The 27126-nt window shown below is 41.4% G+C and overlaps 1 protein-coding gene across 3 annotated transcripts; it reads left to right on the forward strand.

Moving 5' to 3' along the window:
- The first annotated feature begins 585 nt into the window (after nt 1-585).
- Nucleotides 586-8234, forward strand: LOC117512795 (pancreatic progenitor cell differentiation and proliferation factor A-like). 3 transcript variants are annotated; one of them, XM_034173014.1, is made up of 5 exons: nt 586-731; nt 6285-6362; nt 6487-6564; nt 7612-7705; nt 7804-8234. In XM_034173014.1, exons 2-5 carry the CDS (start codon nt 6308-6310, stop codon nt 7934-7936), a joined length of 360 nt encoding a protein of 119 aa, XP_034028905.1. In that variant the 5' UTR covers nt 586-731; nt 6285-6307; the 3' UTR covers nt 7937-8234. The 3 variants fall into 3 exon arrangements, with proteins under 3 accessions (XP_034028905.1, XP_034028906.1, XP_034028904.1); XM_034173015.1 differs by having other exon boundaries at nt 6293-6362; XM_034173013.1 differs by having other exon boundaries at nt 6265-6362; nt 7804-8233.
- Nucleotides 8235-27126: the final 18892 nt, after the last annotated feature.

A 27126-nucleotide genomic window follows, 5' to 3' on the forward strand; every position in this document is an offset into this window, starting at 1 on the left:
GTGGTTGCCATCCAGAACCCAAGGCAGTTCCATAGTGTTGTGGATATGGTGAAGCACGGCATCAGCACATGTTCCCAGACGTGGCATCGGGTGGCTGGGCTCAGCAGGTTGGCCGGGCCCTGTCTGGCACCGGCAGAAACTCAGCAGAAACCTGTGTGCCCTGACCTGTTATGACAGTCAGAAGCGGAGGATCAGAGCCCTGCAGCAGAACAACAAGCACATGCTGTGTGAGAAGTTCTTTGAGTACATTTGCCTGTACCAGAGTACAGTGATGTTCCATGAATGCAAGTAGGTGCTTCCTGTGAAAACCGTCAGGCATTGAGTGGAAACTAGCAATAACACTTGCACTGCACTGTGCACTTTGCTCTGGTTGAAAGATAGGGCCCTTTGACTCTATATTGAATTTCTAGGCCCCAAGTTAGATCACTCTAGGTCTGTGAGTGAATATCTTCTTCTGTGTCCTTTTGTCTTGAGTCATTGAGTTTGCATGTTGACCAAACGGAACGTGTGCATGTTCTGTGTCCTGAGCTGTGACAGGCCCCGCCCACAGTGTAGGAGGGCCTATAAAAAGTGATCCTGTGGCGTGACAGACAGCAGAAGCTCAGAGACCGGCTGATCCACGCAAAATGTAACAACAGATGGGACGGTGAAAGATCTGGTACATCTTCAGCTTCAAGCCATCCTCACTTTGAGCTGCAGCTGGTGCTGGCATTTGCATCCTAATCTGAAAGGTATGTTAAAACATCATGCTTTGCAGCATCAACAGAGTCATTATTTTCAACATTCAAATGCCCAAACATTTAATATAGGATACAGTTGTCAAAGAATTGACAAATACAGAATAGAATCAGTTACTTTTTAATAAAAATAATGAGAACACAGTAAAAAATGTAATTATTAATCCTGTTCCAAAATAGACAGAAGTCTAGAAAACTGATGTAAAGCAAAGTTGTGTTTATATAACAGTGCTTTTCTTATACTGAGAAGAGCTGAGTCTTATTTTCCAATTTATTTTTAATATGTCTCTGGAAATGCAAACTGTGCCAAATGTGTGGAAAGACGCTGTTGTTGTCCCTGCCACCAAAAATTGTACTCCAAAGGTTCTAAATGACTTTAGGCCTATAGCTTTGACGTCCATTGTCATGAAAACCTTTGAGAAATTGGTGAGAACTGAAATTATTAATCAAGTAGGTGCCAACTTGGACCCTATGCAATTTGCCTATAGGCCAAATAGAGGGGTTGAGGATGCCACAGTCACTTTAATGAACTTACTTTTCAGACACCTTGAAGGGAAAGGTGCACATGTCAGACTTTTATTCATTGACTTTTCTTCTGCTTTTAACACAGTTCAGCCGCACATTTTAGCCTCAAGACTTTTAGATCATTTTAATCTAAGTTGTAATCTTGTGGGCTGGATTCTGAGCTTCCTCACTAACAGGACACAAAAAGTGAGAGTAAATGGGGTCTTGTCTGATCAGACCCAGTCCTCCATCAGGACACCACAAGGCAGTGCTATCTCTCCACTTTTGTATATTTTATACACTGATCTCTGCAGAAGTTGGAGGGAGGAGAGGACTATTCTTAAGTATGCAGATGACACTGTTATTGTCAGCTTGCTACAGGACAATGAGGTTGGCCACGGTCCTGTTGTTGATGATTTCTTGGATTGGTGCGAGAAGTCTTTTCTACAGATGAATGTATTGAAGACTAAAGATATGGTCATTGACTTTAGGAAGGGCTCCCACAAACATGGAGTAACTCTCCTAAAAGGTCAGGCTGTAGAAACTGTGAGCACCTATAAATATCTGGGTACTGTTATTGATGACAAACTCACTTTTGAGTCAAATTGTGAAGTGGTGTGTAAAAAACCAGCGCTTGTTCTGTCTTAGAAAACTGGCATCCTTTCACATTGACAAATCACTGTTAACAATGTTTTATCGTTGTTATATCGAATCTGTTGTATCTTTTGTTTGGTGTCATGGTTTGGAAATTTGTCAGTTAAAAACAAAAATAGTCTGAATCAGATTGTAAAATGGGCGAGCAAAATCATTGGAGGAGAGTCTCAGCTGTATCCAACCTCTCTGTACATGAGGCAGGTCCAGAGATTGGTTGAGGCAGTTCTAAAGGACGCCTCACATCCTCTTTTTGATCAGTTTGAACTGCTCCCTTCAGGACGGAGGTATAAAGCTCCTTTCTGCAGAACTAAGCGCTACAAGAGCACTTTTATTCCTGCTGCTATTAGTGTACTTAACAGATGACTCTGAATGTATATTTAATTAATTTATCTATTTTGCATTGAGATGGCACACGCTTTGTGACTTTCTTCTGGGTGCCATGCTATTGGCCTGTACTTGCACTGCTCATTGTATTTTTATATTTTTATTATATTTGTGGTATTTTTTATCTGTATTTATGTGATTGTTATGAATGGAGTGACTCACTGCCAAACCAAATTTACCTTTTGGTACAAATAAAGTAACCTTGACCTTGATATTGAAGATAAATTTTGCGAATATATTTAAGTAAATGTTTGTCCACACATACAGTACAGTGAATGTCCCGGATCAAATGATCTTCTTATGGCCTCAGACAGTGGACTCATCTCTGTGCTTGTTCTGTTAGACCTCAGTGCTGCTTTTGATACTGTTGACCATAAAATTTTATTACAGAGATTAGAGCATGCCATAGGTATTAAAGGCACTGCGCTGCAGTGGTTTGAATCATATTTATCTAATAGATTACAATTTGTTCATGTAAATGGGGAATCTTCTTCACAGACTAAGGTTAATTATGGAGTTCCACAAGGTTCTGTGCTAGGACCAATTTTATTCACTTTATACATGCTTCCCTTAGGCAGTATTATTAGACGGTATTGCTTAAATTTTCATTGTTACGCAGATGATACCCAGCTTTATCTATCCATGAAGCCAGTGGACACACACCAATTAGCTAAACTGCAGGATTGTCTTATAGACATAAAGACATGGATGACCTCTAATTTCCTGCTTTTAAACTCAGATAAAACTGAAGTTATTGTACTTGGCCCCACAAATCTTAGAAACATGGTGTCTAACCAGATCCTTACTCTGGATGGCATTACCCTGACCTCTAGTAATACTGTGAGAAATCTTGGAGTCATTTTTGATCAGGATATGTCATTCAAAGCGCATATTAAACAAATATGTAGGACTGCTTTTTTGCATTTACGCAATAGCTGTTGTGTGTGGGCCGCCGGAAGAGGAGGTACTGCTGGCCCACCACCAGTGGGCGCCCTGCCTGAAGTGCGGGCTTCAGGCACGAGAGGGCGCTGCGGCCATGGACACAGCCGGGGGTGACAGCTGTCACTCATTACCTCTTGACAGCTGTCACCCATCTACTCAACATCATCTCACTCCATAAAGACCAGACGTCATCTCCACCTCGTTGCCGAGATATCATACTTCATTGGAGGTAATATCCTCAGCCGTTTGTGTTTTTTTGCAATATATCTGTATATTGTGAGTGTTTGCAGGAGTACCGGTTCCTTTTTCTGTGGAGGCTGAGTGAGTGCAGGATGGCACTCTTTTCCCCTGAGGAATCACTGCGGTACTCTGCACCATATTGAGTGAGAGGTGGAGGTGGCATTCCCACCGTTGTTGTTACTGGGTGTACACAAACCCACACTTGACTGTCTTTGTTCTTCGCCAGCAGTACCAGATCCGACAGTCGGGGACGGTGATCACCTGGGAATTCGGGACTTGGCGGCTCCAGTATTCACCAGGTTCTGGGGCGGCGGAAATCGTGTGGTTCCGGCTCTTCTCAGGACAGACGTCTTCTATCCTCGAGCCTGCCCACACGTCACCTTTGTGGATTGACTGTAATGATATTCTGAGATTGTCTGTATATTCGTTGTGCACATTCACAACATTAAATTGTTACCTTTTGGCTCATCTATTGACCGTTCATTTGCGCCCCCTGTTGTGGGTCCGTGTCACTACACTTTCCCAACAGGATATCTCGGCCAGCGTCATGGACTCCGAGGGGCGTCACCCGGCTGTTGAACAACCAATGGGAGAGCAGGGAGTGCAGGCGTCTGCAGGAGACTTGATTGGTGAGCTGCAGCACATTCTCACCGCCTTTATGGCTCGGTTGGATCAAATGACCGAGCAAAACATCCTCCTGAACCACAGGGTGGAGGCTCTCTCCGCACAGATGGCGGCGAGCGCTCAGGGCGCTGCTGCAGCTCGTCCTCCTGTCGACCCTGTGCAGGATATAAACATTCCAGTGGTGGTTCAACAACCCCTCCCACCATCCCCTGAAGCATACATAAGCCCTCCTGAGCCGTACGGAGGTTGTGTGGAGACGTGCGCGGATTTTCTTATGCAGTGTTCGCTCGTCTTCGCACAACGTCCCGTCATGTACGCGTCAGATGCTAGTAAAATAGCTTATGTGATTGCTCTGCTTTGGGGTAAAGCACACGCCTGGGCTACGGCGCTCTGGGAACAGAACTCACGGTTGTTATCAGCATACACTGGGTTTGTGGGGGAGTTCAGAACAGTGTTTGATCACCCTAACAGAGGAGAGACCGCTTCAACTGTGCTGCTGTCAATGAGACAGGGACGCGAGAGCGCAGCCGCTTATGCAGTCAACTTCCGCATCGCGGCTGCGAGGTCCGGCTGGAATAACGTTGCGCTCCGCGCCGCCTTCATAAACGGACTGTCGTGGGTTCTGAAGGAGCAGCTGGTAGCTAAGGAGGAACCGCGGATTTAGATGGGCTTATCGATCTCGTTATACGGTTAGACAATCGGTTGGAGGAACGCCGTCGGGAGCGAGGCGAAAGACTGCTGGGGGGTTCCCATGATGCACTGAGTGTTTCTTTCTCTTTTTGCTCTGTATGCACCACTCTGCATTTAATCATTAGTGATTGATCTCTGCTCCCCTCCACAGCATGTCTTTTTCCTGGTTCTCTCCCTCAGCCCCAACCAGTCCCAGCAGAAGACTGCCCCTCCCTGAGCCTGGTTCTGCTGGAGGTTTCTTCCTGTTAAAAGGGAGTTTTTCCTTCCCACTGTAGCCAAGTGCTTGCTCACAGGGGGTCGTTTTGACCGTTGGGGTTTTTACGTAATTATTGTATGGCTTTGCCTTACAATATAAAGCGCCTTGGGGCAACTGTTTGTTGTGATTTGGCGCTATATAAATAAAATTGATTGATTGATTGATCAATCAATCAATCAATCAATTTTTTTTGATCAACAAAGCCTTCACGTTGGAAATGATCTGGTTGTTTCAGCGGGGTATGAGCCTGTCAATTGGCGCTCGGAGCGCGGCGCGCTCTCAGCAGTTGTGGGCGGTCTTTAAACCGTCTGAATCACTCCTTAATCTGTGTAATCCCCATAAAATCGTCCCTGAAAGCCATATTAATTTTCCGAACGGTGTCCACCTGGAGGTCTCTTACAGTTTCTGGAAAAAAATTGATGCAGCAAAGCTCCAAATCGTTCAGACATTTATTCGCAATAAAAAAACGATGAGGGGGTGGACCACTGCTCACAGGCGAATGACGCAACTGACAGGCGTGAAAAAACTCACGCATGCGCACAAAGGTTCAAGCTTGGCTGATGCAATCACACGTGATTCAAATCCATATGGTTTTTGAAAAAAATTAAAAGGTCGGATATTTTTCTAACAGACCTCGTGTATATAAAATTTTTTGTATAAAACTATTGTTTTCGTTGTTGTCATAACTTATTGTGGTTGTGACTTTAACAATGTGTAGAAACACGCTCAGCGGCGCGGCACAGCTGTTATCTTTTGACAGCTGCCTTCACAGTCAATCAGACAGCTCATGTACCGTATTCAGAGTTCACGAGTGAGTGCACGTGTTCTCACATGAGTGAGTGCACGTGTTCTCACCCACGTGCCAATCGGCCCACTGATTCTGGCTATTTGAGCAGCAGAAGCAGGTGTTAGTGTTTTAACTTTCTGTACTGGAGCCCTGCAGACTGGACATGAAACTATGCAGCAAAGTGTCCCTGAAAACAGTCCAGAATTATGTTTTCTGTGAATGCCCTCTAACTTTGTCTCCATATACCTACATAAGATTTTTAAGCCTGTGAAAAATTGTGTACTTGCTTTTTGGAAAACTGGAAACTATGGTGGGTGACAACAGGAAATCAGGACATAAAAATAAAAACTATGGGAGGAAATGTAAAAACTGTTATGTACATTTTACAGTTTGTTTCCAGCTTAATAAATGATTTGCTATATATCTTGTTCTTGTCTTACCTCAAGGTCACAGTTTTCCATCTCGGTTTTCCACCTAAAGTCAGAGAAAATGGCAGCGATTCCATCAGGTGGCGCCTTCACTGCCACTCATGATTATTACAGAAGTGAGTCAGACCATACTGCATGGTTTAATTTGTTTTGGGGTTTTTTTTCTAGATTTGATGAATGCATGTTCTTGTTTCAATCTGAGTTAATCAGTTTTACATTAAACGATTTATTTTTGCTCAGGACGGATAGGGTCTAACTCTAGCAGCAGCTCCTGCAGCAGCGCAGAACACACAGGAGAGGCGCTTCCACACCACCCAGGTATATAATAATAATATTCATTCATTCATCTTCTACAGCTTAGTCCAGTTATGGGTCGCGGGGGGCTGGAGCCTATCCCAGCAGTCATAGAGCGCAAGGCGGGGTACACCCAGGACAGGACGCCAGTCTGTCGCAGATAATAATAATATGATTTGAAAAACCAAGTCAAATACAACCATATTTTATTATAAATTAGACAAAACCTCTTGATAAAGAATTATGTTGTTAATGTGAAACAGGATCTATCTGTTTCTATTAAATGGGATCTATCTGCAGGAAACCGATGGATTGCCTACTCCGGGTAGGGAATGAGGTCTTGCCCCAAGTAAAGGAGTACCTCAGGGTCTCATTCATGAGTGAGGGGACCATGGAGCATGAGACTGGTGCAGCAGGGGAGGTGTTGCATTCACTCTGCCATACTGTTGTGAGAAAAAAGGGAGCTGACCCAAAAGGCGAAGCTCTTGATCAACTGGTCAGTCTTTGTTCCTACTCTCACCTATGGTCATGGGGGTTGGATCATGACCGAAACAACTAGATCGTGGGTACAAGCGGCCGAAATGGGCTTCCTCAGGAGGGTGGCTGGTGTTTCCCTTAGAGATAAGGTGAGAGCTCGGAGTAGAGCCGCTGCAACTTTGCGTTGAAAGGAGCCAGCTGAGGTGGTTCGGGCATCTGGTAAGGATGCCGTCCCCTGTGTGCCTCCCTAGGGAGGTGTTCCAGGCATGTCCATCTGGGAGGAGACCTCGGGGAAGACCCAGGACTAGGTGGAGAGATTATATCTCCACACTGGCCTGGGAATGCCTCAGGATCCCCCAGTCAACGGTGGTCAATGTGGCCCAGGAAAGGGAAGTCTGAGGTCCCCTGCTGGAGCTGTTGCCCCCGCGACCCAATCCTGGATAAGTGGTTGAAGATGGATGGGTTCTATCTGTTTCTATTAAATGGAGCTAATCATCACTTTTTTTCAAAGGTTTTAGGCATTACTGTGCATGCTGCATGTAATTACAGATATTGTTATGATAGATAGATATAACTATATATAGTTTCACACAGGACTTCCAAGGCAAGATTCTGGTCACTGGTGGACTTCATTTTTCTTTGCAAAACAGAACCAGCCTGGCACCCAGAATGCATCTGACTCTCAAAAGTGTGTGCTTTGATAAATTTTTGTGAGAAAATTCAGATTTTTTTCAGAGCAATTATCTGTTCTATAGCTTCAAACTGAGACTTGTCTTCATGCTTCAGGAACAGAACCTACGCAGTGACCAGCGGGCAGGGGGGCTGCATCACCAGGGAAATGGTTTTAAACAGACAAACCAGTGAAAGCAGTGACAATGGAGCATTTGAGCCATCAACACCTCCACCAACATCCTCATAGACTTTATTCCCAACATCACCTTCCCATCCTGTCAAATTTCCATCGTCATCCTGGAGATGGAAGAGATGGGGTTATTGTGACGACTTGAGTTCGTTTTCATTTATTATTATAACTGAAGATATATGAAATCAAATGTGTAAAAATTTTTCAGTGTTTTTGTCTGTGTGACTTTTGCTGTAAAATAATTGTGTACTTGTGAGGTGTTCAGCACTGTTAGAAATTTCTTGTATTTTTACAGGAAATTCGTCAGACCTAATTGCAGAAAATTGACAGTAATATACAATTTTACTGTAAATTTGATACAGTGGACTAATGTGATTTTTGTAAACAGTAAAATGGTGTCATTTATTTTATCTTTACAGCAACTGAGCTGCCAGGAATTTCGCATCATTTCACAGGTTAAAATGACAGGAAATTCCTGGCAACAGGCATCTTTCCTATATTCCTGTAATTTCACAAGATAAAATTACAATATTGTGATTCAATAGGCTGCATACTGTTTTGTAAATATTACAATAAAATTGTTTCCCCCATCTTTTGCAATTAAAAACAATCGTATCTTTCTTTTGTTGACACGTTTTTGTTAGTTACACACAATATTGTTGTTCATTAGCATGTTAATATAATAATGAATTGACCACATTTAGCCTTTTCCAAGTGTCTCTGTATATAAATATGACGTCACATTTCACACTGTAATTCAATTCTGGACAGATTTTGTTTGGACGTGTCAGAGCTGAAAAGTTGGATCTCCATAATTAAGGCTCAGGCTGAAAAATACCAGAGACCTGGCTAATTGCCCCCCACCTAAAAAACATTAAATAAATAAAAATTAAAAATCAAAGTCCAGCAGATGTCTAAAGTGGGAGCAGACAGGAGCCCACGCATTTGTCTCGCTGGTTTTAGGTCTTGCATTTTAGTTTTATTTGGTTTTAACTAGTTTGTTAATAAAATTGAGTCTTTCAATTTCTTGTTGAGGCCTTGCAAGCCGGTGTCACAGACCGAACGGTCCCCCCTAAAAATCGGTCTGCCCCGCCTTCGCCGCAGTTCACTGATTATCACCTCCTTTCTGTTTCAAACTGCACTCCAGTCATCATCTATCTCTCAGCGACAGATATCTGAAGCTTTTGTACAACAATCATTTCAAAATAAATCCAGCATTATTTCCTCATAAAAGACAGAGGAAGTGATCAGAGCACCGCGGCTATACAAACTACACAACAAAAATATAAACGCAACACTTTTGGTTTTGCTCCCATTTTGTATGAGATGAACTCAATCAATCAATCAATTCAATCAATTTTTTTTTTTTTTTTATATAGCGCCAAATCACAACAAACAGTTGCCCCAAGGCGCTTTATATTGTAAGGCAAGGCCATACAATAATTATGTAAAACCCCAACGGACAAAACAGCTACAGTGGGAAGGAAAAACTCCCTTTTAACAGGAAGAAACCTCCAGCAGAACCAGGCTCAGGGAGGGGCAGTCTTCTGCTGGGACTGGTTGGGGCTGAGGGAGAGAACCAGGAAAAAGACATGCTGTGGAGGGGAGCAGAGATCGATCACTAATGATTAAATGCAGAGTGGTGCATACAGGGCAAAAAGAGAAAGAAACAGTGCATCATGGGAACCCCCCAGCAGTCTACGTCTATAGCAGCATAACTAAGGGATGGTTCAGGGTCACCTGATCCAGCCCTAACTATAAGCTTTAGCAGAAAGGAAAGTTTTAAGCTTAATCTTAAAAGTAGAGAGGGTGTCTGTCTCCCTGATCTGAATTGGGAGCTGGTTCCACAGGAGAGGAGCCTGAAAGCTGAAGGCTCTGCCTCCCATTCTACTCTTACAAACCCTAGGAACTACAAGTAAGCCTGCAGTCTGAGAGCGAAGCGCTCTATTTGGGTGATATGGTACTACGAGGTCCCTAAGATAAGATGGGACCTGATTATTCAAAACCTTATAAGTAAGAAGAAGAATTTTAAATTCTATTCTAGAATTAACAGGAAGCCAATGAAGAGAGGCCAATATGGGTGAGATATGCTCTCTCCTTCTAGTCCCCGTTAGTACTCTAGCTGCAGCATTTTGAATTAACTGAAGGCTTTTTAGGGAACTTTTAGGACAACCTGATAATAATGAATTACAATAGTCCAGCCTAGAGGAAATAAATGCATGAATTAGTTTTTCAGCATCACTCTGAGACAAGACCTTTCTAATTTTAGAGATATTGCGTAAATGCAAAAAAGCAGTCCTACATATTTGTTTAATATGCGCTTTGAATGACATATCCTGATCAAAAATGACTCCAAGATTTCTCACAGTATTACTAGAGGTCAGGGTAATGCCATCCAGAGTAAGGATCTGGTTAGACACCATGTTTCTAAGATTTGTGGGGCCAAGTACAATAACTTCAGTTTTATCTGAGTTTAAAAGCAGGAAATTAGAGGTCATCCATGTCGTTATGTCTGTAAGACAATCCTGCAGTTTAGCTAATTGGTGTGTGTCCTCTGGCTTCATGGATAGATAAAGCTGGGTATCATCTGCGTAACAATGAAAATTTAAGCAATACCGTCTAATAATACTGCCTAAGGGAAGCATGTATAAAGTGAATAAAATTGGTCCTAGCACAGAACCTTGTGGAACTCCATAATTAACCTTAGTCTGTGAAGAAGATTCCCCATTTATATGAACAAATTGTAATCTATTAGATAAATATGATTCAAACCACCGCAGCGCAGTGCCTTTAATACCTATGGCATGCTCTAATCTCTGTAATAAAATTTTATGGTCAACAGTATCAAAAGCAGCACTGAGGTCTAACAGAACAAGCACAGAGATGAGTCCACTGTCCGAGGCCATAAGAAGATCATTTGTAACCTTCACTAATGCTGTTTCTGTACTATGATGAATTCTAAAACCTGACTGAAACTCTTCAAATAGACCATTCCTCTGCAGATGATCAGTTAGCTGTTTTACAACTACCCTTTCAAGAATTTTGAGAGAAAAGGAAGGTTGGAGATTGGCCTATAATTAGCTAAGATAGCTGGGTCAAGTGATGGCTTTTTAAGTAATGGTTTAATTACTGCCACCTTAAAAGCCTGTGGTACATAGCCAACTAACAAAGATAGATTGATCATATTTAAGATCGAAGCATTAAATAATGGTAGGGCTTCCTTGAGCAGCCTGGTAGGAATGGGGTCTAATAAACATGTTGATGGTTTGGATGAAGTAACTAATGAAAATAACTCAGACAGAACAATCGGAGAGAAAGAGTCTAACCAAATACCGGCATCACTGAATGCAGCCAAAGATAACGATACATCTTTGGGATGGTTATGAGTAATTTTTTCTCTAATAGTTAAAATTTTGTTAGCAAAGAAAGTCATGAAGTCATTACTAGTTAAAGTTAATGGAATACTCAGCTCAATAGAGCTCTGACTCTTTGTCAGCCTGGCTACAGTGCTGAAAAGAAACCTGGGGTTGTTCTTATTTTCTTCAATTAGTGATGAGTAGAAAGATGTCCTAGCTTTACGGAGGGCTTTTTTATAGAGCAACAGACTCTTTTTCCAGGCTAAATGAAGATCTTCTAAATTAGTGAGATGCCATTTCCTCTCCAACTTACGGGTTATCTGCTTTAAGCTACAAGTTTGTGAGTTATACCACGGAGTCAGGCACTTCTGATTTAAAGCTCTCTTTTTCAGAGGAGCTACAGCATCCAAAGTTGTCTTCAATGAGGATGTAAAACTATTGACGAGATACTCTATCTCACTTACAGAGGTAGCTACTCTGCACTGTGTTGGTATATGGCATTAGAGAACATAAAGAAGGAATCATATCCTTAAACCTAGTTACAGCGCTTTCTGAAAGACGTTTAGTGTAATGAAACTTATTCCCCACTGCTGGGTAGTCCATCAGAGTAAATGTAAATGTTATTAAGAAATGATCAGACAGAAGGGAGTTTTCAGGGAATACTGTTAAGTCTTCTATTTCCATACCATAAGTCAGAACAAGATCTAAGATATGATTAAAGTGGTGGGTGGACTCATTTACATTTTGAGCAAAGCCAATAGAGTCTAATAATAGATTAAATGCAGTGTTGAGGCTGTCATTCTCAGCATCTGTGTGGATGTTAAAATTGCCCACTATAATTATCTTATCTGAGCTAAGCACTAAGTCAGACAAAAGGTCTGAAAATTCACAGAGAAACTCACAGTAACGACCAGGTGGACGATAGATAATAACAAATAAAACTTGGTTTTTGGGACTTCCAATTTGGATGGACAAGACTAAGAGTCAAGCTTTCAAATGAATTAAAGCTCTGTCTGGGTTTTTGATTAATTAATAAGCTGGAATGGAAGATTGCTGCTAATCCTCCGCCTCGGCCTGTGCTACGAGCATTCTGACAGTTAGTGTGACTCGGGGGTGTTGACTCATTTAAACTAACATATTCATCCTGCTGTAACCAGGTTTCTGTAAGGCAGAATAAATCAATATGTTGATCAATTATTATATCATTTACCAACAGGGACTTAGAAGAGAGAGACCTAATGTTTAATAGACCACATTTAACTGTTTTAGTCTGTGGTGCAGTTGAAGGTGCTATATTATTTTTTTCTTTTTGAATTTTTATGCTTAAATAGATTTTTGCTGGTTATTGGTGGTCTGGGAGCAGACACCGTCTCTACGGGGATGGGGTAATGAGGGGATGGCAGGGGGAGAGAAGCTGCAGAGAGGTGTGTAAGACTACAACTCTCCTTCCTGGTCCCAACCCTGGATAGTCACGGTTTGGAGGATTTAAGAAAATTGGCCAGATTTCTAGAAATGAGAGCTGCTCCATCCAAAGTGGGATGGATGCCGTCTCTCCTAACAAGACCAGGTTTTCCCCAGAAGCTTTGCCAATTATCTATGAAGCCCACCTCATTTTTTGGACACCACTCAACATGTCACTCCCGGTCCGATTGGGGAGGGGCCCAGAGAAAACTACAGAGTCCGACATTGTTTTTGCAAAGTTACACACCGATTCAATGTTAATTTTAATGACCTCCGATTGGCGTAACCGGGTGTCATTACTGCCGACGTGAATTACAATCTTACCAAATTTACGCTTAGCCTTAGCCAGCAGTTTCAAATTTCCTTCAATGTCGCCTGCTCTGGCCCCCGGAAGACAATTGACTATGGTTGCTGGTGTCGCTAACTTCACATTTCTCAAAACAGAGTCGCCAATAACCAGAGTTTGATCCTCGGCGGGTGTGTCGTCGAGTGGGGAAAAACGGTTAGAAATGTGAACGGGTTGGCGGTGTACACGGGGCTTCTGTTTAGAACTACGCTTCCTCCTCACAGTCACCCAGTCGGCCTGCTTTCCCGGCTGCTCGGGATCTGCCAGAGGGGAACTAATGGCGGCTAAGCTACCTTGGTCCGCACCGACTACAGGGGCCTGGCTAGCTGTAGAATTTTCCACGGTGCGGAGCCGAGTCTCCAATTCGCCCAGCCTGGCCTCCAAAGCTATGAATAAGCTACACTTATTACAAGTACCGTTACTGCTAAAGGAGGCCGAGGAATAACTAAACATTTCACACCCAGAGCAGAAAAGTGCGGGAGAGACAGGAGAAGCCGCCATGCTAAATCGGCTAAGAGCTAGTAGCTGCGCTAAGCTAGCGGATTCCTAAAAACACGCAAAGTGAATAATGTGTAAATAATTTAGAGGTGATTCAGCAGAAGGAGTGCTTTAGTTAAGGCACGTGAAGATTACACTGGGAAACAAATCATTATCTAGATAACTAGATCAATCTAACTGCGCAGATTAAACAGCTAACAGATACAGCAAAACACCACTGTGCTCCGGAACAGGAAGTGATACAATACCGAAGTGAGAGCCAACCACCAACTCAAAGATCTAAAACTTTTTCCACATACACAATATCACCATTTCCCTCAAATATTGTTCACAAACCAGTCTAAATCTGTGATAGTGAGCACTTCTCCTTTGCTGAGATAATCCATCCCACCTCACAGGTGTGCCATATCAAGATGCTGATTAGACACCATGATTAGTGCACAGGTGTGCCTTAGACTGTCCACAATAAAAGGCCACTCTGAAAGGTGCAGTTTTGTTTTATTGGGGGGGGGGATACCAGTCAGTATGTGGTGTGACCACCATTTGCCTCATGCAGTGCAACACATCTCCTTCGCATAGAGTTGATCAGGTTGTCAGTTGTGGCCTGTGGAATGTTGGTCCACTCCTCTTCAATGGCTGTGTGAAGTTTCTGGATATTGGCAGGAATTGGTAAATGCTGTCGTATACGCCGGTCCAGAGCATCCCAAACATGCTCAATGGGTGACATGTCCGGTGAGTATGCCGGCCATGCAAGAACTGGGACATTTTCAACTTCCAAGAATTGTGTACAGATCCTTGCAACATGGGGCCGTGCATTATCCTGCTGCAACATGAGGTGATGTTCTTGGATGTATGGCACAACAATGGGCCTCAGGATCTCGTCACAGTATCTCTGTGCATTCAAAATGCCATCAATAAAATGCACCTGTGTTCTTTGTCCATAACAGACGCCTGCCCATACCATAACCCCACCGCCACCATGGGCCACTCGATCCACAACATTGACATCAGAAAACCTCTCACCCACACGACGCCACACACGCTGTCTGCCATCTGCCCTGGACAGTGTGAACCGGGATTCATCCGTGAAGAGAACACCTCTCCAACGTGCCAAACGCCAGCGAATGTGAGCATTTGCCCACTCAAGTCAGTTAAGATGAACTGGAGTCAGGTCGAGACCCCGATGAGGACGACAAGCATGCAGATGAGCTTCCCTGAGACGGTTTCTGACAGTTTGTGCAGAAATTCTTTGGTTATGTAAACCGATTGTTTCAGCAGCTGTCCGAGTGGTTGGTCTCAGACGATCTTGGAGGTGAACATGATGGATGTGGAGGTCCTGGGCTGGTGTGGTTACACGTGGTCTGCGGTTGTGAGGCTGGTTGGATGTACTGCCAAATTCTCTGAAACGCCTTTGGAGACAGCTTATGGTAGAGACATGAACATTCAATACACGAGCAACAGCTCTGGTTGACATTCCTGCTGTTGGCATGCCAATTGCACGCTCCCTCAAATCTTGCTGTGTGATAAAACTGCACCTTTCAGAGTGGCCTTTTATTGTGGGCAGTCTAAGGCACACCTGTGCACTAATCATGGTGTCTAATCAGCATCTTGATATGGCTCACCTGTGAGGTGGGATGGATTATCTCAGCAAAGGAGAAGTGCTCACTATCACAGATTTAGACTGGTTTGTGAACAATATTTGAGAGAAATGGTGATTTTGTGTATGTGGAAAAAGTTTTAGATCTTTGAGTTCATCTCATACAAAATGGGAGCAAAACCAAAAGTGTTGCGTTTATATTTTTGTTGAGTGTATTTTACTTACATTTTAATGGCGTCTGCAGGAGGACGTGTGTGCGCATACATGAGCTTTTGGCAAAAGTGGAAGTTAGCTTTGAGTTAGCAGACGTTAGTGTGCATGTTAACATCTGTGAAATGTCTTGTAAATCACTCCAGAGGTGTTATCAGGTTACAAAAACAGCATTTTCAGTTTTACAAGGGTTTATTTGTTGGTAGCTTTTACATAATATAAATGTTATATTTACACACAAACGAAATGGAGTTAGCAGCTAGCTAGACCAGCCAATGACATCGCCACACTAACGTCCATGAAATGTCTTATAAATCACTCCAGAGGCGTTATCAGGTTCCAAAAACAGTGTTTTCAGTTTTATAAGTGTTTATTTGTTGGTAGCTTTGACATAATATATGAGAAAGATGTTATATTTACACACAAACGAAATGGACATAGCAGCAAGCTAGACCAGCCAGTAACATCACCACACTAACATCCATGAAATGTCTTGTAAATCACTCCAGAGGTGTTATCAGGTTCCAAAAACAGTGTTTTCAGTTTTAGAAGTGTTTATTTGTTGGTAGCTTTGACATAATATATGGGAAAGATGTTATATTTACACACAAATGAAATGGACTTAGCAGCTAGCTAGACCAGCCAGTAACATCACCACACTAACATCCATGAAATGTCTTGTAAATCACTCCAGAGGTGTTATCAGGTTCCAAAAACAGTGTTTTCAGTTTTAGAAGTGTTTATTTCTCGCTAGCTTTTACACAATATATGAGAAACACATTATATTTACACATAAATGAAGGTTTTGGAGCACCAGAGAGAGACTTGCCAGTGACATCACTGTGTCGCTCTACTCTGATTGGCTGTCACCCCCACCCCTCAAAAAAAAGGGATTTGCATGATTCATAGCATAAAAATATGAAACAGAATGTGACTATTTAACCTCTTTAAAGAAAATCTCTTAAAATACTTCAAGGTTAGCCAGAACTTGTCCAAGGTCTGTGTCTCAAGAATGTTCACTGTGAATTTGAAGACCCTGGCAGTAAGAGGACTGGACTTATATTGAGCACAGACAGACGGGCAGACGGACAGATGGACGCAAAGCCTTCACAATACCCGATGGCCATATTTTGATGGCCTCGGGTTAAAAAATAAAAAAAAATTAAAAATGCAAATTTATACAGGCTTCATGATATGATTATCACAGTTTACGATAAATCATTACACCTCCAGTTCCTATTAAACACTAATATGAAGTTCTATCTTTTCTTTCTTTTGGTCATTTGACCTCTGAGTTTGGATGGCCTTAAAAGGTCACACTCAAGGAGGTCCTGAGGTCATGATTATAAAGTGGGTTTTTTTTTTTTTTTTTTTTTTTTTTTTTGGCAGGTTTGATCAAATGTCAAGGCCACACAGAACCATATATTATATCATTGAATCACATGATAAATTCGTCTGGAGTCGGCTGTTCTCAAAAAGTGAGTGACTGCACAAGAAGGAGACGAGTGAGGGAAGCCACAAGAGACTCATAATAACTCCAAAGGAACAGAGAAGGATTTTCTTTAAAAGAAGAAGTGACTTTCTGCTACAGTTTGCTAGAAGGCACATGGCTGATGTTGTATTGAATCCTTACTATGAAATACAGGTTTATCCTGCAATCTTGATGTTTTACTTCAAACAACATGTGGTGCAAGTAGCATTACTTTGTGATTCACTGAATCAACTTTTCTTCGAAAAAAATATGTTGGGAACATATTGCAGTTTGCAAAATCTAAGAATAATCTGAAGAAAGTTTGTTCACAGTCCAGATCTTAATGTTTCAACATGAAACAGTACTGTGTGATGTATTACAGGAACATTTTTGGCATTTAAAGGTCCAAAGGCATGATTCAGACGGGAGCTTAAAGCTGCAACGGGCATTCAAAACATCTCTCATTTTTCAAACTCCTCCACCAGTGAACGGACGCTATTCCTGGCAATACCTCAGGGAGACATTTAGATCTAAAGATATCCCTTTATCCCGTGTCTTCACTGATGCGAGGGCCTGCCATCCTGCAGGTTTCTCTGTTCAAAGTTTACATAATACTATGAGAGCAACTTCAATCTCTGTAAATACATGAAATTAACAAATAGGATAAGAACAAGAACATACATTTTCATACATACCTTTTACACATGTATTCTTGATAGTGCAGTCTAATTCAGTCATATTTTTATGGAACGTAAGACAGCAAAAGCAAAATCTGCATTGGCTTGTTTCAAAATGTTCTCTGGTCTGGTTATTTCTAAGTGTTTCATTTTACTTTCTAAGGGCCCCGTCACATTAGAGCACAAATGCTGTATCAATCACACGAATTGGAAAAACAAACAGAATTCAAGCTGCATTCGTAACGAGGGGCCAATAGGTTCCTCGTCGCCCCCCTCTAAAGTGTCTGATGAGCCCTTCCGGGTCATTACATCATTACAACTTAATAACAATGTCGAACGGCCCAAACTGTCTGGTGCTGAGGGGAGGAAAAAAGAAAAGAAGAGGAAGAACAACGGGACCAAGACAGGGACAGTAAAAACAATGAAGCGATCGCTGGGCCGGTCGCTAAGACTGTAAATTGTTGTGCTGCAATGCATTATAGGAGTTCGGGGTTTTGGGGTTTTAAGTCTTGTTATTGTGGTTCAAGTTAGTTTAACAGTGTTGTTGGTGTTATTGATTTGTTGTGTTTTGTAGTTCAATTGATTTAGTCAGTTTGGTTGAGTGTCATGTTGTTGTTACCATACGTGTAAAGTGTAGTGTGTTTGATGACTTCCAACATTGTCTCTGTGTTTTTGTGTGTAAAAATAAAAAACACCTCCTTGTGGCAGAATGCAGAAAAGACAAAAGCTCTGGCTTGGTCTTTATTCTTCCCCGCAGCTCAGCACAATAATATGATGAATTTTTTTTCCCTTGCATTGCATCATGTAGCTAGCAGTGTTAATGTACCTTCATCCATGATTTGCTAAATCCTAAGGCATTTCAGGGTGACGTTTGTCTAAACTGACCTACCCAAAATAAACTGTTTCGTTGGGGTGGGAATTGTTGGTAAATTCTTTGAGTGGAGTTTCTCCCCGTCATTTTGACATACCTTGATCGCTAAGAGGAGTGTGTGTGTTTGTGTGTCTGTGCGTGTGCGCCCGGGCTGGGGAGCGCCATTAAAAATCTTGCCTCAGTAGCCAAGTTGGTTAGGGCCGGTGTCGCAGACTAAATGGTCCCCCCTAAAAATCAGTCCACCCTGCCTTCACTGCGTATGCGTCATTAGCCACAGTTCACGGATTATCACCTCGTTTCTGCTTAAAACCCCACTCCACTCAGCGATATCTGTAGCTTTTGTACAACAAGCATTTCCACATAAATTCAGCATTATTTCATCATAAAAAAATGGATGAAGTGATCAGAGCGCTGCTAGCTGATGCATTCACTGTGCGTCGGTCATTTCCAACGACATGGAGTTTTGCAGAGTTTCTGCTTAAAACAGCCTCATTTCTGCTTAAAACTGACTTTAGAATGATTTAAGAGGTTTTACCTTGTCGTTTGATGGTTAATAATCCCATTAATCAATTTAAATCAATTTAATTGCTTTGGGTGAAGAGGCTCCATCTCAGACCTGCTGCTGTGGTCTGAAATGACGCATGCGTAGTGAAGGCAGACGGACCAATTTTTGGGGGGGACTGTTCGGTCTGCGACACCGGCACTGGGTGGTACCAAGGTGTTGACTGGCCTCCAAAAGCATACAGTGGAGGTGTGTCATGCAGTGATACCAAGCATGTACAGTAGTGTTCAGAATAATAGTAGTGCTATGTGACTAAAAAGATGAATCCAGGTTTTCAATCAATCAATCAATCAATCAATTTTTTATATAGCGCCAAATCACAACAAACAGTTGCCCCAAGGCACTTTATATTGTAAGGCAAGGCCATACAATAATTATGTAAAACCCCAACGGTCAAAACGACCCCCTGTGAGCAAGCACTTGGCTACAGTGGGAAGGAAAATCTCCCTTTTAACAGGAAGAAACCTCCAGCAGAACCAGGCTCAGGGAGGGGCAGTCTTCTGCTGGGACTGGTTGGGGCTGAGGGAGAGAACCAGGAAAAAGACATGCTGTGGAGGGGAGCAGAGATCGATCACTAATGATTAAATGCAGAGTGGTGCATATAGAGCAAAAAGAGAAAGAAACAGTGCATCATGGGAACCCCCCAGCAGTCTACGTCTATAGCAGCATAACTAAGGGATGGTTCAGGGTCACCTGATCCAGCCCTAACTATAAGCTTTAGCAAAAAGGAAAGTTTTAAGCCTAATCTTAAAAGTAGAGAGGGTGTCTGTCTCCCTGATCTGAATTGGGAGCTGGTTCCACAGGAGAGGAGCCTGAAAGCTGAAGGCTCTGCCTCCCATTCTACTCTTACAAACCCTAGGAACTACAAGTAAGCCTGCAGTCTGAGAGCAAAGCGCTCTATTGGGGTGATATGGTACTACGAGGTCCCTAAGATAAGATGGGACCTGATTATTCAAAACCTTATAAGTAAGAAGAAGAATTTTAAATTCTATTCTAGAATTAACAGGAAGCCAATGAAGAGAGGCCAATATGGGTGAGATATGCTCTCTCCTTCTAGTCCCCGTCAGTACTCTAGCTGCAGCATTTTGAATTAACTGAAGGCTTTTTAGGGAACTTTTAGGACAACCTGATAATAATGAATTACAATAGTCCAGCCTAGAGGAAATAAATGCATGAATTAGTTTTTCAGCATCACTCTGAGACAAGACCTTTCTAATTTTAGAGATATTGCGTAAATGCAAAAAAGCAGTCCTACATATTTGTTTAATATGCGCTTTGAATGACATATCCTGATCAAAAATGACTCCAAGATTTCTCACAGTATTACTAGAGGTCAGGGTAATACCATCCAGAGTAAGGATCTGGTTAGACACCATGTTTCTAAGATTTGTGGGGCCAAGTACAATAACTTCAGTTTTATCTGAGTTTAAAAGCAGGAAATTAGCGGTCATCCATGTCTTTATGTCTGTAAGACAATCCTGCAGTTTAGCTAAGTTTTGAGTATATTTCTTATTGTTACATGGGAAACAAGGTACCAGTAGATTCAGTAGATTCTCACAAATCCAACAAGACCAAGCATTCATGATATGCACACTCTTAAGGCTATGAAACTGGGCTATTAGTAAAAAAAAAGTAGAAAAGGGGGTGTTCACAATAATAGTAGTGTGGCATTCAGTCAGTCAGTTGGAGAGGGGAAATCTTATACGCAGGTGCAAAAAATTATAGGCTGTTCATCTACAATGATCTCCAATGCTTTAAAATGGACAAAAAAAACAGAGACGTGTGGAAGAAAACGGAAAACAACCATCAAAATGGATAGAAGAATAACCAGAATGGCAAAGGTTCTGTTGTGAAAGTGTAGTGACACGGACCCACAACAGGGGGCGTAAATGAACGGACAATGGAAGAGTCAAATATGAACACTTTACTGTTGTGAATGAGCACAACACAGAGGAATGTTAAATTTACAGTCAATCACAAGGGTGACGTGTGGGCAGGCTCGAGGATAGAAGACGTCTGTCCTGAGATGAACCGGAACCACACGATTTCCTCTGCCACCGAACCGGGAGAATACTGGAGCCGCCAAGTCCCGAGTCCCCAGGTGGCCACCGTCTTTGACGGTCGGATCTGGTACTGCTGGCAAGGAGCAGAGACAATAAGATATGGGTGTGTGCACACCCAGTAGCAACAATGGTGGAGAGTCCACCTCCACCTCTAACACACACTCGTGCAGCTCCTGTCTCAAACACTTATCTGGTAGAGGTGTGAAGCGACTCCGTCGCTGGTCATACCGAACGCCGGTCTCACAGACAAGGAACACCACAGGAAAACGGCTGCAAATAAGAGTTCAGACTGACATACAGTTTACTTTTAAGGCTGAGAATACTACCTGAACGGTTCGACGATATCTCGGCAATGAGGGGGAGATGACGTCCGGGTTTTATGGAGTGAGATGATGAAGCATGAATGAGTGACAGCTGTCACCCCCGGCTGTGTCTGTGGCGGCAGCGCCCTCTCGTGCCTGAAGCCCGCACTTCAGGCAGGGCGCCCTCTGGTGGTGGGCCAGCAGTACCTCCTCTTCTGGCGGCCCACACAAGAGGTTCACCGATTGATTAGCTCCAGGATGATCAAAGACAGTCTGGAGTTACCTGTAAGTGCTGTGACAGTTAGAAGACACCTGTGTGAAGCTAATTTATTTGCAAGAATCCCCCGCAAAGTCCCTCTGTTAAATAAAAGACATGTGCAGAAGAGGTTACAATTTGCCAAAGAACACATCAACTGGCCTAAAGAGAAATGGAGGAATATTTTGTGGACTGATGAGAGTAAAATTGTTCTTTTTGGGTCCAAGGGCTGCAGACAGTTTGTGAGACGACCCCCAAACTCTGAATTCAAGCCACAGTTCATAGTGAAGACAGTGAAACATGGTGGTGCAAGCATCATGATATGGGCATGTTTCTCCTACTATGGTGTTGGGCCTATATATCGCATACCAGGTATCATGGATCAGTTTGGATATGTCAAAATACTTGAATAGGTCACGTTGCCTTACGCTGAAGAGGACATGCCCTTGAAATGGGTGTTTCAACAAGACGATGACCCCAAGCACACTAGTAAACGAGCAAAATCTTGGTTCCAAACCAACAAAATTAATGCCTTGCAGATGTGAAGAAATCATGAAAAACTGTGGTTATACAACTAAATACTAGTTTAGTGATTCACAGGATTGCTAAAAAAGCAGTTTGAACATAATAGTTTTGAGTTTGTAGCATCAATAGCAGATGCTACTATTATTGTAAACACCCCCTTTTCTACTTTTTTTTACTAATAGCCCAATTTCATAGCCTTAAGAGTGTGCATATCATGAATGCTTGGTCTTGTAGGATTTGTGAGAATCTACTGAATCTACTGGTACCTTGTTTCCCATGTAACAATAAGAAATATACTCAAAACCTGAATTAATCTTTTTAGTCACATAGCACTACTATTATTCTGAACACTACTGTATGTGCAGGTATAAGCTGTATCTGAATAATGAAATGTATAAACAGCACAAAAACTGTGCTCAACTTCTGTTGGTTGTTCTGTTAATGCTGGGAGGGGAGGATTTTTGTGCAGTTTTTCAATTTTGATAAGTTGGCTTTTTTATATTTCATGGAATTTTAGTCGTTATTCTTCCAAACACTCCAAAAGCATCATGCTTTCTGCAAACCTCTGGCCTGTAATTTCACTGCTCGCAGTACATCTGCTGCTCTCTACTGGACAATCATTTTCATCATCAAGCAATAAAAACAATATATGGTGCTATTTTGTCCTTTGAGAATAAAATGTTTACAGACAAAATAAATGAATCACATTCTTGATTTCAGTTTGATAGCTCATCGCACTGTTTTATTCCATTACTGACATCTCAAGAGAAGAAGAGCGCCAACTCTGCAGCTGGCAAACCACAATGGGTTTGTTTTTTTTGTTTTTTTTTCCATAGCGTTGATGCAACACTGAAAAAAGCAATATTTCCAAACAAACACAGGTCCCTCATTAATGATATGTAAGAGGCAGAGCAAATCTCACCTGGACAGTTTTGCATGAAACATACAAATGAAACAAGTTCAACATTTTCTTTTGTGTATTTTCACATATAATAAATATCCATACCTAGAAACACTCCAAAAAAAAAAAAAAAAAGAAAAAAGTCACAGGTACTGGAAAAAGCTCCACTTTTAAATCACAATGATAAGTGTACAAAACAATAGGCATCTTATATAAATGCTAATGGTTTTTGTAAGAGACTTAACTGTCATTTCAGAAGAAATCAGTGGATAAAAACTAAACTTGGAGATTTAGTATTTCCTGAGGTTTATGGGTTCCCCTTCAAAGGCCAGGAGAGGGGAATGGCTTTTATGTTACTGAGGAGATATTACAACAGGTCAAAGTGTACCTGTCACTTTTCCCTGGAACGCGTTACTGTAATGTACATCCCACCGCTCTTCTCTTAGGCCATCGTATTATTCTAAAACAGCTGATTAAACTTTTGTTGTTCCATAATATATCTTTTGGTGGTCTGCGTTGAGATGTTGTGAAGCTCCCTCTGACCCAAAATTGGTTTTCTCAAAGCTGGAAGTCAACACAACACCACAACAACCACGGCACACTCTGACCACGTGACCGGCCGTCAAAAGAGGTCACGTTTGCACGTGATGTCATGAAAGAACAAATATCTGGGCAAATGTACACAGATTGGGGATTTGGGTGTGGTGGGAAGGGGAAGGGGTGGGGTGGGGTGGGATAGATCTTAAAATGCAAAGAAACGAAAACTCTTTTGAAAAACTGTACATGTAAACATCACACTTTCACTGAGTCAAAAACTAGAGGGGAGTAAAGTACAAAACTGCACATGGGAATACAGTACATCCTCCTGCACTGAGCTACAGTCTCTCAGCAGTGCAGGAGAGGCAACGACTGAAATCATATAAATAACAATTGAAGTAATACAGACCACCACCAAATGATAATTCAAAACAGGCAAGGGTTCAAACCACCAAGATTTTTTTCAGTTTTTTAAAACAGTGCTGTACTCACAGAAAAAGAAAGGTTTAAAACATCTTCTTTTTTTAAATCACTCTTTGTACAGCTATACATTACATATATCTGACCACGTTAGCAATCCACAAGCTACCAGGGCATTTTTAATCAACACCAACAGATTACACTGTCCAGTTAATACAAAGAGAAAAATCCATTGGGAATTAAAAAAAAATAAAATAAATTTTTTTTAAAAAGCAATTACATGACAACAAATTGGTTGTCACAGGTCACAGTAACTTCAGCACACACCTAAAATGTCACACAGCATAGACTTAAGACAGCATACAAACCTGCAAGCAAATATCTGGGGTGATCAGTTACAAATGGATCTGTGTGGCTGCTACGGTTACGCAACAAAAAACGAGCAGATCGCAGGAGGAAGACGTCTGTGGTCCTGCACAAATATATAAGGACAGATCATGCAAACCCACAAGATCAATGGCACAGGTTTGACTTTTTGTTTGTTTTTTTAATATTGTGATGAATAAAGCAGAACCATGTCTTAACTGAAGCTGATATACCAACTGAGGTAATGACACATTCACGTTACCTTTATCCTGAGCTATAAAGTGCTTCCAAACTTGCATTAGATATTAGAACTTATAGCTGTAATGTAATGCAGCCCGCTCGCCATGTTATAATAAACTGGAAAATCCTAATTTAGCATATTTGAGTCCAACGTGGACATGCTGAGCAGTGACTGATGCTATAAAATGACCGTTCATATGGTGGAAGAGAAGAAGACCACATTTCCAAATTAAGACACTAGTAAATGAAGAAAATATAAACAACCTCTTCAATAACAGGTGGTTGCATCAAAAATTCTTGCAAACATAAAGAATGCAAATACCACGTGTAACACATGCAGCAATTTAATAATATGTCTGCTGCAAATTCACACAACACGCCTTAAAAAAACAACGGCTTTGTGAAGCTCAAAACACAAAAAGAGGTTTTCCGCCTGGAGGACATTTACTGACCTCTACTGTTCAATGGATTGCAAGTAAAATAATAAAACATAAAAATATAGTTAGGTTAAGCATAAAATCATTAATAAATAATCATGAAAAGCATCAGAGGGCTGATGCAAATCCTGTGTGCTCTAAACAAACACGGCTTCCTTTTCGGATTTCCATGTGACTTCATCATGACGCCAGTCTCCTCCAAAGGTTTTCAAGTAATACTCCCACCAAGTTTATTTAAAATCTGCCCAGCCATTTTTTTTTTAGTTAACTTGTTCACATGCATGCACACACGCACACACACGCACATTTTGCTGGGGTGCAGTGTAATAAATGTGCTCAGCTGATGAATGGTCCATCAGTTAAACACAAAAAGAGGTTTGGACTCAAAGAACTTGAGTCCAAACCTCTTTTTGTGTTGTTAGTACTTCTGTTGTGTTGTGGAGCTTTGTGGTGCAAATGTATTGGAAAACGTTCAGAGGAGGGCCACACAAATTGTACCAGAATTGGTTAATTTACCATATGAGGAGAGATTCATGGAGACCTTATTGAGGTTTAGAGTTTACAGTTTTGAAAATATCGCCCTCTGCACACCGTCATCAGCAACCAGAGGAGCCTCTTCAGCCACAGCCTGCTCCTTCCCAAGTGCAGGACCAGCAGACTGAAAAACTCCTTTGTCCCTCAGGCGTCAGACTGTACAAGTCCTCACTCAGGGGGAGGAGGAGTAACAGGAAGACAGAGGACAGGAAGGAGAGGAACAGTAGTAACCAGTAAGCCAGTAGTGAGCAGTATTTCTGGTATTTATATATGTATTTACATTTTGCAAATTATTTTTTATTTTTATTTCTGATACTCTGTGTGCTTCTTACCCTGTGTGCTGCTATACAATGCTGCTGAAACCTCAGTTTCTCTGAGGGAGCTTTCCCAAGGGATTAATAAAGTTCTATCTAATCTAATCTAATGAGGCCTGAATTTTATTTATTTATTTAATTTATTTATTTTTTACAAAATAGAGTTTATTTAGGTTTGAGAAGTCACTCTTGCATGTTTGAGGTGCAAAGATGCAGATATGACTTAAGAACTTTTTTATCAGAGTTGTAACTTTGTGGAATAGCCTCCCTCGTCATGTGGTAAATGCTCCAAATACTATTACTTAAAAAAAAAAAGTACTATGATGATTTTTATGGAGTTTGATTTTTTTTATTGTGATTGATGATTTTTTTTTTATGGTTTTGATGATGACTTTTACTGTGCTACTTATGAGTTTTTTATTTATTAATTTTACTGTAATATTTTTTAAATGACTAATGATGTGTGCTTTTATTGTATTTTTATACATGTTTATACTTCACACAATAAATGAATTATGAATTGCGTTTTTGAATATGTTGTGTGAAATTGCAGAAGATACGTTATCAAATTAAACTATTACATGTGCTATATTTGTGCTATTTGTGTTTGCAAGTTTTTTTTATTTGCAATTTTTCATGCAAATTACCTGTTGAAATGATGCAGATGTTATTGTTTTGTTTTTGTTTTTTGTATTTGTCTTTTCTGCATTTACCATTGTTTTAATATGGAAACGTGTTCTCTACCAACCACTTGCCACTTCATGATAAATAACCAATATATGTGACAAATCTATGATCAATACAGAAATATATCTCTGACAAATAAATAAGGTGCCAAGTTGGCTGCTTGAAGAATCATTTTGGAATGTTTCAGCCTACTGAACATCTTCACAGGTTGATACTCAAACTGAAGCCACAGAAAAGTTTGCCATCCACGCAAATGCTCACATCGAAAACAATGGATTTTTAAAAAAGAATCCACACACTCACACACAAACTACTTTTGTGCTGAGTGACTCACCATTAAAAGTGACTGTCGTGAGACTGTGCTCTAGATCTGGTCCGTGTGCCGTCAGCGTGCACACAAACACGGCGTAGCAGAAAGCTGGGAGTGTAAACTGTGATGTAATTACATCTTTTTCAAAGATTGTCTTTTGCTGCTTTTCTAATAGTGATGAGAAACACAAAAAAAGGAAACAGCTGAGGTCAGGAGAAGTGAAATGGATGAAGGAGATTTTTTTTTTTTTTTCCCCAAGAGAAGCAGGCAGCTGTTGCACTACAAAAAAATTAATTAATTTTAAAA

Source organism: Thalassophryne amazonica, chromosome 6, assembly GCF_902500255.1.
Source record: "Thalassophryne amazonica chromosome 6, fThaAma1.1, whole genome shotgun sequence".
Lineage (NCBI taxonomy): Eukaryota > Metazoa > Chordata > Actinopteri > Batrachoidiformes > Batrachoididae > Thalassophryne > Thalassophryne amazonica.

Bases quoted from the DNA above. Each gene is read 5' to 3' on its own strand.
- LOC117512795 (XM_034173014.1), top strand. From the start codon at position 6,308: ATGGCAGCGATTCCATCAGGTGGCGCCTTCACTGCCACTCATGATTAT. The intron at 6,565-7,611 runs GTATATAATAAT...AGTTTCACACAG, and splicing joins GGCGCTTCCACACCACCCAG to GACTTCCAAGGCAAGATTCT. The intron at 7,706-7,803 runs GTGTGTGCTTTG...TTCATGCTTCAG, and splicing joins AATGCATCTGACTCTCAAAA to GAACAGAACCTACGCAGTGA.